Source organism: Pezoporus occidentalis, unplaced genomic scaffold (assembly GCF_034315485.1).
Source record: "Pezoporus occidentalis ecotype Australia unplaced genomic scaffold, CSIRO_AGI_Poc_V1 ctg13, whole genome shotgun sequence".
Lineage (NCBI taxonomy): Eukaryota > Metazoa > Chordata > Aves > Psittaciformes > Psittacidae > Pezoporus > Pezoporus occidentalis.
The window spans coordinates 9,007,501-9,026,759 of record NW_026913103.1 but is presented as its reverse complement, the minus strand read 5'-3'; the positions used below and the strand labels follow the sequence as shown (position 1 = coordinate 9,026,759).

General features: G+C 42.0%; 1 protein-coding gene and 1 long non-coding RNA gene across 8 annotated transcripts in view; one reads left to right on the top strand and one right to left on the bottom strand.

Annotated features, from left to right (window-relative positions):
* The window catches only part of LOC134158438 (uncharacterized), a 411,508-nt gene that overhangs the window by 218,355 nt on the left and 173,894 nt on the right, over window positions 1-19,259 (bottom strand). The gene's annotated exons all lie outside the window — the stretch shown is intronic.
* Window positions 746-19,259, top strand: part of SYNCRIP (synaptotagmin binding cytoplasmic RNA interacting protein) — a 26,590-nt gene continuing 8,076 nt past the window's right edge. For 2 of the 7 annotated variants that reach the window (XM_062608332.1, XM_062608331.1), the window contains exons 1-10: window positions 1,865-2,084; window positions 2,510-2,669; window positions 3,548-3,666; window positions 3,851-3,958; window positions 5,711-5,824; window positions 5,905-6,081; window positions 10,578-10,713; window positions 11,573-11,778; window positions 17,402-17,551; window positions 18,842-18,963. In XM_062608332.1, coding sequence (XP_062464316.1) covers window positions 2,076-2,084; window positions 2,510-2,669; window positions 3,548-3,666; window positions 3,851-3,958; window positions 5,711-5,824; window positions 5,905-6,081; window positions 10,578-10,713; window positions 11,573-11,778; window positions 17,402-17,551; window positions 18,842-18,963 — 1,301 coding nt within the window. In that variant the 5' untranslated portion in view covers window positions 1,865-2,075. Of the gene's footprint in view, window positions 969-1,863; window positions 2,085-2,509; window positions 2,670-3,547; window positions 3,667-3,850; window positions 3,959-5,710; window positions 5,825-5,904; window positions 6,082-10,577; window positions 10,714-11,572; window positions 11,779-17,401; window positions 17,552-18,841; window positions 18,964-19,259 lie in introns of those variants that run through there. The other 5 variants (XM_062608336.1, XM_062608330.1, XM_062608334.1 and 2 more) reach the window with 5 other exon arrangements.

Here is a 19,259-nt window from a genome sequence, read left to right as displayed (position 1 = left end):
CCGCGCTGTGGAGTTTCGGCCGGGCTGCGCGACACCAGCGCCCATGCTGCTGCCGCCAACTTCTCCCCGCCCTGCCGCCCGGGGACCACGCCGCCGCTTCACTGGATCCGCCGCATCGCGACTGAGAACTGCTGCTCCCCTTGGGGCTACGGAGGGGCGGCCGGTGCGGGCAGCCCACCTGAAGGAGCAGCGAGCTCAGGACGGGACGCGCCTCCCGTCTCCGAAGCGGGACCTCCGAGCGCGGCTGCGGCGGCTGGCCGGCAGCCACACAAAGAGCCGCTCTCCCCTCCCTTTGTCTGCGTGGCTTTGTCTCCGTCCCCCCGTTGCGGGCTCGGGCTCCCGGGCCGCGGCGCTGCCCTGCGCGCCACCCGCGCGCCGTGGGAACGGCCGCTCAACCCAATCCCCGCCAAGTCGCTCCGCCGCCGGTGTCCGCGCACAGGTGCACGGGCGGTGCCGCGGAGCCCGTCCTCGTCCCTCCCCGCCCGGGGCCCGTCCCGCCGCCGCCACCCCTCCCTTCGGCAGCGCGCCCCCCGCGCGCGCCCCTGACGCTCCACCCTGGGCGGGCCGAGGGCGGTGCGCGCCGCTCCGCAAGGAACGCGGGGAGCGCGTGAGGGACGGGAGGGAGGGGCGTGGCGGGCGCGCGCGGCCCGGCGGGCGGGGCGAGGCGATAACCCTTGCGGAGCTGCCTGGGAGACCCCGGGTTTGGGGCTGCGCCAGCGCGCGCGGCGCCTCCTCCTCTACTCCCCCCCCCGTCACCCCCCCACCCCCCCCTTCCCGAGCCGAGTGGAAGGGGCTGGGGCTGGTGCCAGCAGCGGCGTGAGCGCTCGAGCGGCCGCCATTTTACGCCAGCTCCAGCACACTGTCCGGACACACCGAGGGAGCGGAGAAGGGGGGCAGCTCCTCAGCACGCCGAGCCGCTAGCCGCGCCCCGAGCCCCTTCGCACGGCGTTTCACCCCCGCAGCGACAGGTCAGGCCCGGGCGCCGGCAGGCAAGCAGGCGGGATCGGGCTCGCCTCGGCTCGGAGCGGCAGCAGCCGCCCGCGGAGCGGGGTGGGAGCGGGCCGGGGCAGGGCCGCGCTAGGGCCGCGCTGGACGACTGTGAAGGACTGAGACGGTGGAGGGGAGCTGGCGGGCGGGGCGGGAGGCACACGCTGGGGCCCTGCAGCTGTTGTCGGGCCGGGGCCCGGCTGCCAGGCGTTGCGTGATGGGTGGAGGAGCTGGCTGCCTTCGTGGCCGCCGTTGTCGGGCGGGGGGCGGCCGGCCGGCCTGGGCCGGTGCCCGCGCACTAGGCCCGGCAGCTGGCCGGCGCTGGGGAGGCGGCGGCGGCTGGGGGTACCCGGGCCGTCCTCGCTTGGGGCGCGTGGCTCTCTCTTCATTGTCCTGCCGGCTCCGCTACTCCATTCATTGCCCGTGAGGGGCTGGGCCGGGCCGGGCCGGGCCGGAGGACCCGCGACCTCAATGACCGGCATGTGCAAAGGGAGAGGGGTCGCTCGGGTCTCCCGTGTCCCCAGTCACGTCGTGAGGCGGTGGGCGGCGGGCAGCGGCGTTTCCCCACAGGGAGACGGGGCTGGCGGCGGGCCCCTGCATTGTTTCGGGGAGAAGTGTGGCTGGGGGGTGGGGGGGTGGCGGCGGAGCCCTGAGGCCACGCGAGCTCCCGGCCGAGTTGGTGAAATAGGGCCCGGGGTGTTGCAACCGCCCTCCGGGGGGAATAGGGTGAGAGGTGGGGAATGGCTGAGGCTTGGGGTGGGGGGGAGCTGCTCCTCCTGCAGGAGTGTGGCGGGGAGGGGGGGAAGTCGGTCACTGGAGGAAGTTGTAGGACATCTGAACGCGCAGAGCACGTGTTTCCATCGGGCTCATGGCGGCTGCCGCTGCTGCCGCCACCGTGGGTGGGTGCGGACTAGGAAGAGCGCTTTGTTCCTCTCGCTTGCCCGGCTGACACCGGAGTGGAGGCGGGAAGGGATCCCGGTCGCGCCTCGGCCCTGGAGAGGCGGTTCTCTCCGGCGGGCAGCGAGTTTGCAGCGGGAGGTGGAGGCAGTAGCGGGTGTCAGTGACGGTATCGCGGTAGCGGCGGCTGCATGTGGCAGGTTTGCTCTTCCTCCCTCCCCCGCCATTGGCTTCTTGCTCCTTTTCTAACTTATTCAGAGCCTCTTAGGGAGTGTGTTAGAGAGACAGAGGGAGGTGAGTCAGAGTGTCTGGCTAGGTTGTGTAAAACCTGCAGTGAAAGCTACCCCACCCCCGCTAGTCAGTGGTGTTAGGGCTTCCTTTGTGTTAGTGCTTCTTTTGAGGATTTTTGTATGTCCTCCAAAGCTAAAAAGTATTAGGGAAGTGGTCTACTCTTTTTTTTTGTTCGCTTTTGTTGGGTTTGTTTTTGTTTGGTGGATTGTGGGGTTTGGTTTTTTGTTCCCTCCTTCTGCCAAGAATAGGGCAGTCTTTTGCATGTATTGTCACTTGAATTATTCTATCTGAAGATATTTGTAGCTTAATTATGATGCTTATTGCATTTGAACAGATACCTGGAAACATGGCTACTGAACATGTTAATGGGAATGGTACGGAAGAGCCCATGGATACTTCTGCTGCAATTACCCATTCTGAGCATTTCCAGACATTGCTTGATGCTGGTTTACCACAGAAAGTTGCTGAAAAACTAGATGAAATTTACGTTGCAGGTAAGATGTAAAACTTGCAAAACCACGTGTACAGTATTTTATTGGACTTTGCTGTCTTTAGGCTAAAATAGCAACTTTTTATGGTTTCCAAAAGTATGGGAACTCCAGTTTTACCAAAATCTGTGTATGTGTTCCACTCAGTGCTTTAATTTGTCATAGCATTTTTCAGAGAAGAGTCTTGGGCCAGGCCACTTGGACTGAGGGATTCGAAGAAGTATGCAGGTGACCATAGCAGTGGCTGTAAGGGGCAGCAGATGATTTTTAGGAGTAGGTGATATGGTCGTGGTGCATTTGTTACAGTAGTTGTAGGTAACTGCAAGTAACTGAAGCCTTTGTATTCATCTCTTCATGTATATGATAATTCGTGACATAGTATTTGGGCTCATGGATGCAAAGGTTATTGTATTGGTTCTCTCAGACGTGGTAATAGCTAGAATTTTGTAACCTTGACTTTTGCGTTGTGGTAGTCGCTTTGAGTGCTGCAGTTTATTTGTCTCTATAAAAGCTTTGTCAGAATGTATCAGGGTACTATTACTAGGCAAGCTAAGTCAGGTTTTGATAGGTCCTTCTGGATTCAGCTTCAGGATATTGAAAATAAACTTGGCCCGTGTAACATCTGGGTTTCATAGAAGTCAAATGAATACGTAAATGTAGTAACTGTTACTCTGAATCTTAATTTTTTTTTTGGACACTTTTTGACTAAAAAAAAAGGTTAAATACACTTAAATATTTACCATTAATAGGAATCTAGTGATTTCTTATAGTAACATATTAATCAGTGATTGAAGTAAGGGTCACTGAAACGTGATAGATGTGTTAAATCTGGTTAAACTAAGATTGATACCCAAATATAATCTTTTTTCCCCCCTTTTCTCTAGGGCTAGTTGCACATAGTGATCTAGATGAAAGAGCTATTGAAGCTTTAAAGGAATTTAATGAAGAAGGTGCATTGGCAGTGCTTCAGCAGTTTAAAGACAGTGATCTCTCACACGTTCAGGTAATGTAAAGCAATCTAGAATACAATTGTTGAGGGTTAAACTGCAAGTTGACTGGCAAGAAGTTTGTTTAAGTCACTTCAGTGATCAGTGTATGATGTAAAACAAGCACTGTGTTAGTTCAAGGTAAAATTAATTTCTGGCTTGTCATGTTTTCAGAACTGAAAATTAATGTATCTTTTCCAGAACAAAAGTGCCTTTTTATGTGGAGTCATGAAGACATACAGGCAGAGGGAAAAACAGGGGACCAAGGTGGCAGATTCTAGCAAAGGACCAGATGAGGCAAAAATAAAGGTATGTGTCTAAAAGATAAAAGTTACACTGTTTGTCTGTGGTTTTTCAAGGCTGTTGTGATAGGTTCCTTTATTCTTTTACAACTGTGTTTTCCTTAAAAAGGCTATTTGGATTATTTTTAATTATTGAAAACTGTCACTTGCATTTTTATCTTGCACTTCCCCTTCAAGAGGAAAGTTGATATGCTGTTAATTACTGGAACCAAATGTATAGAAAAGTGAAAAGGATTTGACAGTTTGCTTAATGTGTAGTTGAGGCAGTTATACTTGTTCACAGTTAAAAGTTTTGGGAAATGTGCTAGCACAATTCTTTGAGTTCAGAATGCATAACTTCAGCAACTGCTGGTTACTTTTTTGCCTTTTTATTGATTTTGTTTTTTTTGTTGTTGTTGTTCGTTCTTGTTTGTTTTTTCTGCAGTTCAGGCTTAAAGCATCTCCACAGTATGGAGGAGATAGCACATAAGTCTGGAAAAAAACACTGTAATGGATATAGGATTTAGCCCACTTCTTATGACATAATCACTGTGCCCCAGACTGCCTTAATAATGGATATATTATTTCTTGGACTGAGTCTTCGACTAGTAAGAGACTCCTGTCTCAAGAGTTAGGCATACCGTGATTTATTAAAAATTCTGTGATTAGCAACTTTACCAAAGCTTTAGGGAAGGAACACCATCTAAGCATGCTTAGTTGATGTCGTAAAAAATGAGAGAATCTTTAATCTTTAACTTCTCATGTGTAAAGTGCAAATTGAGCGTGCTATATACTACAAATAACTAAGTAGCTTGCAAAACTAGAAAATCTTTTTTTCTCCTGACTTTGAGGACTTTGAGGCTGGGATAAAAAAAACCCAGACAACCTGATGCAGTTTTTGCCACTACCACATAAAACTATGTGGACTTTGTTAACCAACTTAAAGTAGCATAGCTTTTACTGCTTATGGCTATAGCAGGTAAATAACTGCAGTTTACCAGTGGTGAAATTACGAATTCTTGATTATAATTAGGCTTGTTTAATATATTGTTTCTGTGTTTGTAGATGTGATTTGGCTTTGGACAAAATTATTAAGAGAGACTAATTTCAGAGGAGTTTCTCGTTATATGTTTGTATGTATATATTGGAATTCCATCTAATATTTACATTGGTAGTGTTATCTGTGACTGTATGCAGTGATTCTAGTGAGGATCAGTTGTGCTGGGATGCTGTATTTGCCCATGTGAAGAATTTGGAGGGAAGGTGGAGGATAAGAGAAAGGAAGTAGTACTGCCACATCAGTGGTTGGATACCTGAAGCAGTCTGGAAAGTGTTACAGGGGTGTAAGCACTTAAACATGTGTTCTTCAACTTCACACTATGAGTAATCTCATTAAGTGAAGGGAACTCCTGTGCATAAAAGTTTGCAGGATTGAACATGCCAAAACAAGAAGTGGCTCAGACTCAGATCTTTTTAATTAAAGGAAAGCTTGCTATTCTATTTCTTGTCCTTACTTTTTTCTTTTTTGTATGAAAATGAAGGAATTGTGGAAAACTTTACGGGAATCTCTTTATTGCCTAGCAGTGTTTCTTTACCTGATAGTTGTAGTAATTGTAGCAAGTTGCTTGTCAAAGTACTAGCAGTGGGCTTGTTTGCCTGTGGGAGTTTCAAAGTAGTCCAGTTTAAGAGGAATTACACGAATGTCTGTTTGTGAATGAAGTGCATCTAAACTAGCTCAATTTTGTATATGATTTTAAAATTTTAAGTTTCTTACTTGAAGGCACTCTTGGAGAGAACTGGCTATACTCTTGATGTGACTACTGGACAGAGGAAGTATGGTGGACCTCCTCCAGAGTCTGTATATTCAGGACAGCAACCTTCTGTTGGTACAGAGGTAAGAAGGAGGTGTTTATGTAGTCTTACTCATTGGAAGTATTTTTTTTTTATAAACACCACTCTGTATGCCTGTTGTAGATATTTGTGGGCAAGATTCCAAGAGACTTGTTTGAAGATGAACTTGTTCCGTTATTTGAGAAAGCTGGCCCTATATGGGATCTCCGCTTAATGATGGATCCACTAACTGGTCTAAACAGAGGATATGCTTTTGTCACTTTTTGTACTAAAGAGGCAGCTCAGGAAGCTGTTAAATTGGTAAGTTCTCTTATGTGGATTTTTTTTTTTTCCTGTAAGAACACTCTGGCTTACAAGCAGATTGTCCTGATGCTTACATTCTTAAGGTGTCATTAGATCGCTTAGAAGTCCACTAGGTGTGTTGATTTCACCAGCTGTATTAGGCATGGGATGGGGGGTGGGGGAGATGTGGGGAAGCTGGTGGACTTCTCTTTGGTCCAGTTAGATGAGCCTTTATTATTAACAGAAGTTGCACTAGCAGTAGTGACTTCTGAGGTATCTGTGTCTGGGTGAGTTTTGGAGAGAAGTGGTGTTTGGGTTGCCTTGCTTCAAGAGAAGTGTTGGTCAGGTTGGCTGTGATTTCTGATTTGCTTGTGCACCGGTAGGGGGCTCGCGCTGGGAAAAGGCTTCCAAAAGTAGGTGCATTTCATGAAGACACTTTACATGGGAAGTGATCGCTCCCAAGTGTTAAGGTCTGTTCAGTTTGCTGCACCTGACTGGAAAAAGTCATATATCCTGCCAGGTTAAAAAGCATTTCCTCTATTTTGCATGGAGGTGGGAAATAGTATCCAATTCCTTAGATCAAACTCTTAATAAGCTTCTCAGGTTTTATGCATGAAGTATCCATCACTAAAAAGTAGGGGAAAAAGAAACACCACCCTGATCCTCACAGTGCTCCTTTGTTTTCGTAGTTAAGTTGAATTTGAATTTCTTGAGCTAGCTACTACTACATTGATATGGTCAAGATCACTGTGCGATATGCCCCTCGAGTGCTAACTGTACTCATTCTGAGGTGTACTGATAACTGCATTAATTGATATAGTAGAGTTACAATTTCTTGTTTTGTAATAACATACATCTTAAACCATTAAGACACTCTGTTGACATGTATTAATGTAAGTTGGTGGAGCTGAAGGTGGGAATTGTTTTGAAAAAGTATAGAAATGTATACAGAAGCGTAAGTACAAAAATATCTGGTATATGCTGTTTAGCTTTTTAAATAAGAGTGGTGTTCCTGTGCGCTGTTCAGATATAGTGAGGGTAACTGCATATGCCTCTTTCATTGTCAACCTAGCCATTTATATTGTGTGTGAACTCTCTCAAGAGAGCTATGCACATGACTTAGCAAAGCTATGAATTAAATAACATATGTTCTCAGAGAGACCTAATAAATGAACAAAAAGAAATTTTTCTTTGTTTAGTTGGATTTTGCTTAAAAGCAGCATTCTCTGAAAAATCATTCAGGTTGTGCTTCCAAAAAAGTAACATTCCTGGCCTCACTCTTCCACTAAATGATAGAAGGGAAAGAGGTAGTTGGTGTCCCTTTATATCTGATATTTGATCTTCAGGAAGAAAGTGCATTGTGTTCTGGTTTTCAGTTAAACAGCCTCTGAGAATAGTAGTTGAAAAATGTTGCAATTGATGGGGCAGTTTTCCAGCCTGTATGCTCATTTCTCTGAGGGCAGGGTTAGTTTGAAATTAGAAACTATGGCATTTGTCAGTTTTTGAATGGTTCCAGCCATAGTTAGCTGGCTAGTTAGGTGTATTTTAAGTCTTCCGAGTTATTGAGGAGTGAGTTGCAGGGGTATTAGCAAAATATGGCTGTAGAGCTCAGTTGAAAATCATAAGCCTAATACTTTCATTAGTTACCCATGCATGGGAGAGGCTGCTGAAAGGCTCTTGGAAATGCAGAACCCATGGTTCCATTTATAATCTGGTACTTCAACAGGTGGTGTTCTTTTTGCTCCTACTTGTAATCTTCTGATACACAACTTGTTTCCCAGCTTTCTGGACTTCTGGGACAGGGCGGGTTCTGTTATTTCCCTCCTGATGCTGAGAAGACTTACAGATATGAGCAATAGTTATTTCTATGTTGAGTACTTAATCCATTGTGGTTGCCCTCTCTGGTTAAGTAGAAACAGCATCTCAAATGTTCACACAAGCACTGACTGTAAGAAGTCTGATGTCACTTTTTTTAACCTCAGGCATTTTTTCCCTGTTAATGTGTTTGTGTTTACCTTATGTTTTATGCTGTTCTAAGCATTATAGTTCCAGTTGTGTTCTTTCGCACACATCTTCAATTCTCAATCCTATTTCATGTGGAGTTGTTAGATACCAGTTTTTCAGAATATTTGAGTGATAGATACAGGATAAATACTCGAGGTGAAGCTTGTTGGAAAATGTACTGAAAACTGTATTAGCTTGCTGTGTATTTTTGATTAGAGCAAGTGTAAGCTTGATCAAAGTGCAGGTACAGGTGGGTTATGCAAATATGCTTCTTAAGCAGCTTGCCAGCAGTGTATAGCAGTACAACTTGTCATTTGCTGCTGGAAATAAGTTAAATTTGCTGATGAAAGTTTAAGTGGAAGAAATGACAAGATGGGGTATGGGTACTTTGACCTGTTTGTGAGTAGGTTCCTGTGGAACTTGGGAATAAAAAAAGTAGTAGCATCTAGAGGGAGGGTAGTAATATCTCTGTTACTAACTTTGGGCGTTGATTCAGTGGTGACAGGAGGGGAAAGCAGTATGCTGACATAGCTAATTTGGTAGCCTGACTGTTTGGGCACTTCATGCAGATCATGATTTGGGCCTGTTCATGTTGTATCTAAGTTTACAGATGGTATGTAAACTATTTACCTAAAAAGCACCAACTTTCTATTCTAGAGCACCTAATTCAAAGCTGTTTTTCTGGTAGTTAATGTATGATAGTACGGAAAAAAAAATACTAGAGATTATTGTCATTGTGGAATCGCAGTATGGTAGAGTATTTTATTTTTTTTAATGTTGTAAAATATTACTTTGTTGCCATGACTTTTATGGGGGTGCCTGTTTTGGATTAAATGTGTAGCTTTTAGACTTTAACAGGAACAGTAGGATAATATCTTCTATTATCCATATAGAATAGAGTATTTAAGTTGGAAGGGACCAGCAATAGTCATCTAGTCCCACTGCCTGACCACTTAAGGGCTGACCAGAAATTAAAGTATTATTATTAAGGGCCTTGTCCAAATGCTGACAGGCTTGGGGCATCAACCACCTTTCTAGGAAGCCTGTTCCAGCGTTTGACCACTCTCATTAAAACAAATGCTTCCTAATGTATACTTGGTTAATGAAGAGTAAGTTTGGGACTTTTTTTTCCAGACTTGTAAACTGTCAGGTGTTTCCTTTAAAGGATTGTTATGACCTACTGTAATATGTCTCTTCATTAATGTGTTTAAGTGTGTTTACTAGTGATCATAATACATATATGATCATGATGCATATATGATCATAATACATATATGCAGTCTTTCTATGCAGCTGTTTTCTAATTTAAAATCAACTATTCCTCTGCCGCATGGGCAACAGATACGGAGATAAAAGTCTTCTACTGTATCCTACTATGTCTTGATATGTAATTGGTTGGGAAAATGCCACTCCAGGTCCTTTTCACATGTACTGTTCTCCTTTTAGCTCACTTTCAGTAGCTTTGAAAATTTTCAGTGATGTATTTTTTGTTTGCGCAAGATAAACATCTTCACCCCGATTTTAGTGCCCAGAACAAGAGGGATTGTGGGACAGCTTGCTTATGCAGGAAGATTTACAACCAAACACCAGATAACTTCTAGAATAAACAGCTAGATTAAATTTTAAAAAGCTGTCCTGCTACCTGTCAATAAGATGTTGACCACAAAATATATTTTCCTAGCTAAAGAACTATCTGTTGCAGGGGTTCCATTTGGAAAGGGGTTGATGTACCACCAGCTGACCTCCCTGCTGCTTTTTTGGATGATGCATGTCTGTGTCTGCATCTCAGTGAAAAGGCATTTTTTGTCAACAGATGTCTACAGTAATACTTATTTTTCCTTAAACTGCTGACTTGTTCAGGGTGTCTTCTAAACAATCTGTTACGGGAGAAGCATATGAACAGAAGTCTTAGGATTTCAAGTCAGTAGAAGGTGGTTCTTGCTGTTTACTATCTTTACATGTGTAATCTATGTGTCTGTGCTTTGGAAAGTATTTACCAATTGCTCTTGCACATTTTATGGAGAAGACCTGATCATGGGTCTCCTTTTGTTAATAAACTTTAGGGAATCTGACCCTAACTGTAACTTGGGTCTTGTATTATGTACAAATCCAGAATTCATACGTAAAATCTGTAGAGGAACTTTCTTTTTTTTTTGTTTTTTTTTTTTGTTTGTACTATTGTGAAAGTAGAAGCCTTGACCTTGTTGACTTGGACATAAGTTTTATCTTTCATGGTTCTACCTGAAAAAGTGTCTAAAATAACGTGTCTTAAGAAAGAGGATTAAAAAGAACGGAAAAATAATTGCTAGCTGAAACTGTGGAGATATATTAAGAGAATGTGGGTATACTTCAGAACAGTTGAATATACATTGTAAGATTGTGTTAAGCTCCGAAGAATTTAATATATGGCTCAATGGTGTATTTGCAGAAGTGAAATATTTGGCATGCTGATATTGGAGAGAAGTAAAAATTATATGTAAGTGACGATTGTCCAATTATTTTTCTTTCAGTATAACAACCATGAAATTCGTTCCGGAAAACACATCGGTGTATGCATCTCTGTTGCCAATAATAGGCTTTTTGTTGGTTCTATTCCTAAGAGTAAAACCAAGGAGCAGATCGTTGAAGAATTCAGCAAAGTAACAGGTATGTCAACAACTATGTTTTGTAGAGCTAGAAAGATGTCAAACATCACCAGTGATGAACTCTCGTCACCATGTTTTTGGCTAATGGTTGAGTGATGATGAATCCAAATGAAGACCACTCGGCATTTGTCCTACTTCCTAGGGGTTTGGGGTTTATTAACCTGTTGTGCTGAAGGCTGAAATTATTTGTGTTAAGGCTAGATACGTGGTTGCAAGCTTTACCTAGAAAATAAGTGGGTAATGTTAAAAAAAAATATTTTAATACTAACAGATACTTTAAAACTTTTCAAGGCAAAACTGAAACAGGTTGGACAATGTAACTAGTTCTGTGCTTCAGAGTTCTTAGTGATTTGAAAAGCAACCCTTTGATAAAAGCTGTCAAAGGAAACACTTGATGGCTCTCTCTGCTACTGAATTAGATACTTTGGAGCAGCACTGAAACTTTCTGGATGTCTTAAAATCATGCAGATTTGGTCTCTTGTTATTTAGACATCCATGGAAAAACATGTGCCACTAAGTGATGTGACTTAGCGATTTGTGAGGAGAACTGAGAAAGCACAACTTTTGGCTGCCCTTATGTCTCCTCCATTCAGTTAGAGAAAGGGTACTGTTTCATAGCTACTAAGATTTCTTCACCTAATGAAAATGAAACCTGACTCTGGATAGTCTAATGTCTTTCTTTGAAAAATGTCAGTCTTCATGGTAGGGAAACTTCATTATGTACATGGTCTCAAAAGTTTAGTGTGTTCATGCCTTTTCTGGAACCGCTTGTCAGGTGCATATTTACCATAAAGATGATCCCCACTTTGTAATAAAAATACATGGATTGAAGTCATAACAAATATTTTGCTTAATTTCAGAGGGTCTTACAGATGTCATATTGTATCACCAGCCTGATGACAAGAAAAAGAACCGGGGTTTCTGTTTCCTTGAATATGAAGATCACAAAACTGCTGCTCAGGCCAGACGTAGGTTAATGAGTGGCAAAGTGAAAGTCTGGGGAAATGTTGTAACAGTGGAATGGGCTGACCCTATAGAAGACCCAGATCCTGAAGTCATGGCAAAGGTAATAAAGCTGTAAGGGAACATAATATGCTTAAAGTGCCTTGTTCCAAAATAAGTACTTCCTCACATGAGCCTAAGTTTAAATAACATCTTTCATCCTTCTTGAGAGATGTTGTAGGTGAGCTGATAAAAATATGAATACACTTTAGAATTGATGTGAATTTAAAAACCCTTCACTGATGTTATTTTATGCTCCCAAAGCTGAATATTGGACTTAATTTTTTTCAAAATGACACATAAGGTGATGGACTTAATTTCTCATCTGGAAGTGGTGGTGACTCTGAAACTTAGAATAATTTAGTAGCTTAATATTTAGATGGACAAAGATCTGGATATGATCACAGAGCAAGCTTTAGTTCTTTTTAAACCTGGAACTTTGCTTACCTCATCAGAATTGGAACATGTCAGTAAGATGCACAAACATTCAAAGCTGCCTTTAGTGGTTGCTTGTGAGAAGTTATGCAATTACTTTGTATTTTGAACTCAATCTTTTAGTTTGGGGGAGGGGATAATTCCTTAAAATACCAAGATTAGTAATATTTTGGATTTTGAGTATTTCATTGAAACTGAAGTCTGGATTATTAACTCTTCAAAGTACATTGTAGCTGTTTTTTGTATGTGTGTGTGTGTATGTGTGGGGATGGTATTTTGCCAGAAGCTAACTATGTGATTTTTTTTTTTTTTTTTATTTTTTTTTTCCCCCATCAGATAATGCCCATCCCTGTCTTTTCGGTTATGTTGTGTAGTTGAGCTGTTTAATGGAAACTCGTAGCTAGCCCGTATCCTTATCTCTTTCTCTTAGCTTGCTTTTTGTCTGTGCTTTTACTCTCATCTGAGACACGTCACTTGCTGGAGTCCTACTTTGATGGACCTAGTAAGATAGCTTGGCTGGGATCTCCTCTTTGGTGAGCCATAAGGGAAAAGGGTTGGGGTGGGGGCTTATTCTAGGGAAAAAAAAGCTGCTTTTGTAATACAAGTGTTACAGAAGCTTTTGGACTACCCTGTCTGCAGACTTTAGTTTCCTTGCCTGGCATCATAGACTATCAGCAGTGGGGAAGAGTCTTGAAGGCAAAATTTTCTGAAGGTGGTGTGTCCTAAATATGGCAGCCTATCTATCTGTTCAGTTTTTTGGCTCAAAAGAGAAGAGACCTAATCCATCAAAATGTTTGAATAAGCAGGAACTTCTGCTGACATGACTGAATAGATGAGTAGGAAGTGATAGAGGACATAATCAGGTATGTTTTCTGAGTAAGTTTACAGATGTGGGGAGTGAAAGACTAAAGACATTAAAACTTGATAATGGTTTGCCCTATTTAATATACAGGTTTTTGAGGTAATGCTTTGTATTGTTTTATATTTGAAATGGGACATGAAAATGGAAGAAATGTAAATATGGACAATGTGCAGAAAATCAACCTGTAAACTTACAGTGACGTATACCAAAGATAGGATGTAGAGCTTGTGTTGAAGATGTATGAAAGAGTGAGACTATTTGAATGAATAAATTGGAAAGGTAGAGAGCATCTAGCCTGTGTCTGAAAGCAGAAGCTGAGATGAGCGTTGGTGTCTTTCTTGCTGGCTCTGTCCCTTAGTGTATTCTTGCAGCAGGCAAAGTCTCTAATCCAGTCTTCCTTACCCACTTACTGTATGTTTTGAGAAACTGACCACATCTGGGCTTCTAGAAGTATTAGGTTTACTCTTTGTTTTTTATTGCTGTCTTTGCATAAGAGCAGCTGAGCTGCTGCTGCAGTCTTGTAATCTTGCAGATGGGAGCTGCAGTTTGGCTGTCATTGCTTCTGAGTACTGTCAGTTGGGAGCAAAGGGAGAACTGTTGATCCTTGTCATCTTACACATTCCTGTAGTAGAAAACTCTGGAGGGAACACTGTGAATAAGAGTAGGTTACTTCTGTCAGAATAATCATCTGATCAGCAGTGTTCTTGTAAGGACTCCTGGAAAAGCAAGTCCTTAAGAATAAACCATGAGATTTGTTCTCATAGGTCAATGAGAAACTGAACATAAGCTAGCAGTGTGCGCTTGCAGTCCAGAAAGCCAACCATATCCTGGGCCGCATCAAAAGGAGCGTGACCAGCAGGTCTGAGGGGGTGATCCTGGCCCTCTACTCTGCTCTTGTGAAACCCCAATTGGAGTGTTGTGTACGGTTCTGATGTCCTTAACAGAAGAAGGACATGGAACTGTTGGAACAAGTCCATAGGAGGGCCATGAGGATGATCAGAGGTCTGGAGCACCTCCTGTGTGAAGATATGCTGAGAAAGTTGGGGCTGTTCAGATGGAGAAGTCTGCATGGAGAGAGACCTTATAGCAGCCTTCTAGTATCTGAAGGGGCCCTGTAAGGATGCTGGAGAGGGACTCTTTCTTCAGGACTGTAGCAGCAGGACAAGGGAAAATGGGTTTAAACTTGAATGGGGGAAGTCCAAGTTAGGTGTAAGGAAGAAGCTCTTTACTGCGAGGGTGGTGAGGCTCTGGAAGAGGTTGGCCAGAGAAGTTGTAAATGCTCCATTGATGGCAGTGTTCAAGGCCGGGTTGGACAGAACCTTGGATGACATGGTCTAGGGTGAGGCGTACCTGCCTGTGGCGGGGGGGGTGGAACTAGATGGTCTTAAGGTCATTTCCAACCCAAACCATTCTATAATTCTAAGAAGAAAAAATTCACCTTTGTAACCAGAAGGTGAACAGCGTTCTGTCCTAAAAGGAGAATGTCATTTCATCAGTATATGGATACTTACTAATTTAAAGTTGGGAAATGTTTACTCAAGCCTTTTTTCCTTTCTCCTCCAAAATTAAATGTTGTGGGGAATAATGTATGATTGCATACATAAATTTAAATGGGCTGTTACCGTAAATAGGAAGTACCTTATGTGTGATGAGAAGAAGAAAGCTAGATTGTGAAGCTAGACATATGTGCTACAGGAGGTTAGTACTTGTAGAACAAAGTAAAGTTGGTTTAATACTTTATTTCTGGTCCAAAGTGAACTTTTTTCTAACTTCTGGAGCTGTGTTTAACTTAATTTCTCCCAAGTGTTACTTTGATGTTCTTATGCCTGTAGATAAAATTTTTAGTGTTTTACTTGATTTCTCTAGCATGGCTGAGGCAACATAGGATGTTCTGGAGTGGCAGGTTAAGCAGCTAGATAAAGCCTTATTCTTGTGGTTGCCTGGTAGATTAGAGGAGACAGAGCTAGTAACCTTTTCAGAATTTGGTGATGAAGTCTAAAGTCTTTGTGTTGTAGGTATGTGGAGAAAAAGAAGCAGATTGCAGAAGTTTTGGGGGTAGTCTAATCTTAAACAGGTTAAAAAGTGAGTTCTGCCCTTACCCAGCAGCAGCATTTTGTCATATATTGCTTGTTGGATGTCTGCTTCTGGATCCTTGGTGTTACGATGTATGAGCCTTAATGAAAAGGGCTTCTTTTCCCTCTTGCCCTTCCATCTTTAGATAGCTTAAGTGAAATAAAAATGAATTCATCTTAACCTATGCTTTCACGTGCCTCTTAGCTTGGGCATCATCTTTAACTGGTTCCCCTACACTTTTAACCTGTAACATGACCAAAGATGTTCAAAAAAAGATAAAATTAGCTGTTAGAGGTTAATGGTTTTATCTACACTGGGAAAAATTGTTACTAGTTGCTTTTCACTTCCTTAAAAAATGTTGTATTAGTGTATTTTGTAACAAAAAAGTGATTTTTGAGGTTTTTATTTATGTCTGATACTGTCAGTCATTGTGGATTTATTAGTGAAGGCAACCTGGGGTTCCTTATGAGTAAGGAAGATTTGTTTGAAAGCTACCAGTTTTTAAAACCATTGATTACATCACAAAATGTATTTTGATATTATAAGGTAGTTATTAGGACATTTTATTAAAAATCATTATTACATATGCCTTACAAAGAAAGAAGTGTCCTTGCCATCAAGGCATGTACGAGTTGCTTAACAAAGGATAGGAAGCAGATTCCCTGGTGGAGCTGGCTGTGATTTTTGTTATCTCTGTAGAATCAGCAACTATTACCAAAGACAAGAGTTGATACACTGGGTCACATTTATAATCTGTAGTATCCCTTTGAAACTCTGCATCCCATCCTAGTTCAGCTAGCGAGTGAGACGAAGACTTATGGAAGTGTCTCCTGTTTATTTGTAACTTAATTACATAGCAGTTCTTATTAAAAGGATGTCTAGGATTGTTGAGTTTCTGTATATGGTGGGAGTAGAGAGTACATCTCTGCTTAAAAAACCAAAGCAAGCTTCCTTTAGTCCTTTCACACCCTGTGTGGTGATATTTGTGTTGACCTTCAGGGTTAGGAGTAGGAAGTTGGTGCCGCCATGTACAACGTTCCCTTGTCATCAGCTAATTTGAAACCTTTAGTAGTGGAGGGCACGTGAGTAGAAGTTGCAGATCTTCACTGTTGTGCAGCTGCAGTGTAGGAATGTAGGACTGTGAGTGTTGTAATCACTTCCTACTGCCAAAGATTGTCACAGCACGGTGGCAGTGTATGGAAGGGATTCTCCCCAGCTAGCCAAAGAGCCTGTAGATTGTGAGAACCCATAGATGACATCATGTAAACGTGCTAGTATACAGTCATTTAATGCAACCTGAGTGTGAACACAAGAATGAGTCTTTGAATACTAACAGGTCACTAATAAATGTGATTCCTGATGTCCAATGTAGAGTGTCTGCTATATGAAATAAAACTCTAGTTTAAGCCTTTGTCAAGACTGTTCTGTACTTTTTTATCATGGTGGTGGTTGATGAAACTTTATATAGATGATTTAGTCACTGTCAGGCAGTTAATGGCATGTATCAGTAGTTGGAAAAACTACCATTCTCTCTGACCTTACTGCCATAGCAGTCTTTGTGTAGCTTAAGAACTAGATATATTGCATGCTTTAGAGACCTGGGGAAGGGAGTAAACCCCCAGAGTTACTTGTAGGTGTCTGCTCCTCAAAGGAAGAACAGAGTTTTACTCGTGAGAAAGTCCAAGGGTCACTTGGCAATGTTGGCCTTAGTATCCCCTTCTGTCTGCGTTCCCTCTTCTAGCTGTGACTTCAGGTCACTGAACACTCCTCAAGCAAGGACAGTCCTGATGCTAGGTATCTGGTGTAGCTATAGTGTAGAAGCCACAAGTTAAGCAGCTTGAGAGCTGCAGGCTTGTCACCTCTGACCTAGATATTACAATGATGACTGTTCTTTCTGCAAATACCTGAGGAAAAACCTGTCTAAAGAATGAAATGTTTTGATAAGTTAACTGCTCTGTGTGTAACCAATTCTGGTTGCCTTCTTTCAAGTTTAAAAGTGTTCTGAGTTGAAAATTACTGCTGCTGGGATTCTTTTAAACACTGACACAAATCGGATTGACTTTCAGGGTACTAATACTTACGTAATCATGTTTGAAGATAGATGTAGTATTTCTACCAGTCAGGGAATTTTGGAGTTAACTCTTGCTGTATGAATATATAAATACACATTCGTGTATATGTATATAAAGTGCTGTACATAAAATGTAATGATGTGTTCAGTACTGCCAGTAGCAGTGACCTGCAAAACTTTGTGTTCTGGCATTAGGTCATACTTCTAAGTGGTTTTTTGGTTTGTTTGCTCTTGTTTCTTTTTTAGGTAAAAGTTTTGTTTGTACGCAACCTTGCCAATACTGTAACAGAGGAGATACTAGAAAAGGCCTTCAGTCAATTTGGGAAGCTAGAGCGAGTGAAGAAGCTAAAAGACTATGCTTTCATTCATTTTGATGAACGGGATGGTGCTGTAAAGGTAAGTGAAGAGGACTCTGTGTGTAAGTATTGACTAAACTATAACATTTAGAAGCTACATACTTAACTTCAGAACAAGCTCTATCTGGAGAAATGGTAACACATTAACACTGACAACTTTGTCCTCTCTGGGCGTCTCCTAGGAAGACGCAGTTGCTAGCTTGAGAAGTCAATCTTAAATGCACCTATTCTAAGTAATTCTGCTGATGTGTATCAAAGAGAATCACTTGTGTTGTTATTCAAAACTGAAGTGCCAGAAGTTGAGTGATTCTTTTCACCAAATTATTGGTAGAATCTAAAGCAGTTTCTCTAGGGCAGGTGATAAAATCGTATGTAATCTTTTTATCTTCCAGGAACAGAATGACTTCTTTTCTATGGTGTGGAATAAGTACCTTTTTCTTTTTGATGAGAGGTTCTGGACAGTTGAGTGATTGTCATTCCTGGATTTTGCTAGCCTGGTCATGGTGTTCTGTTGGTTTTTTTTTTTTTTTCCCTCCTGTTATTTGTCATTAGGAGGGGAAAGTGTAATTCCTCTCCTGTCTATAATGTATCTGTTTATGTTCTGTGAGAAGATGCAGGATACAAGGGAATTCAGTTTTTCTTACTCATCCAGATGCCTTAAAGTAGCTGCCTAGGAAGGTGATGGAAAGAGTACATGTATCACATCAAGGCTTAGCTATGTAGATTCCCTAAAGTGGTAGGATCTTTAGGATTCCCCTGTTTGAATTTAACTTCTAACAGTTACTGGGGCTATGGGTACTGTAAGTGTGTGTGTGGTGGTGGGGTGGGTTTTTTGTTTGTTTTGGGTTTTTTTTTGATGGTTTTATTGTAAGAATGAGACATTAAATTCTAATTTTTGGCTTCTGGTTTAAAAAGAAAGAAACACTTATTACCAGTAAAATAAAATAATAAAACCACATACTGATCTCTAGCTTTAGTAGTGTTTGTGTGTGTGCTGACATTAGAAATTTATTCCTGTGTTGCAAAGTCCATACTTTCAGAACTGTCACTTCATTAATTGAAAGAGCTTGCAAAGATTGAAGCCCATTTACAGTTCTGACTGGGAGATTTCTAAACTGACATTTGCAGTCCTGGGATTCAGAGCTAAGTTTAGAGCAAATGCATAACTCTGGAGCCCATAATACTATGCTGTCTGATTATTTCTTTAGCTTTATATTGTTATTTTAGTTCTGGACAACAGATTTTACAATGAGTACTCTAAATGGTAAAATAAAATTAATAACTTCAGATATGCATAGAAGTATATTTAAAGTCTGGTTAATTCCCTCAGGCAATGGAAGAAATGAATGGCAAAGATTTAGAGGGAGAAAACATTGAAATTGTTTTTGCTAAGCCACCAGATCAAAAAAGGAAAGAACGGAAAGCTCAGAGACAAGCGGCTAAAAATCAGATGTAAGTGTAAATGCATGCACATGTTGTATTACTTCTGAAAGACATGTACACTCCTACCGAATTGGAACTTGGTATTTTAGTAGGTACACTGTAGTGTGTGTAGGTTTTCTGGCTTCTCTGAAAATGTTGGATTCATTTAAGTTGTTTGCATTTTACTTAAGATGTAGTAGTGGTGTTGGTGAGAGTTCAGGTACTGGTGTTCTCCACTCATTGAGTGTGCGAACACCAGAAGAGATGTTCGAAGGTCATGAAACATGCACACTCCACACTTAAAAATTCCACATACTTCTATACTG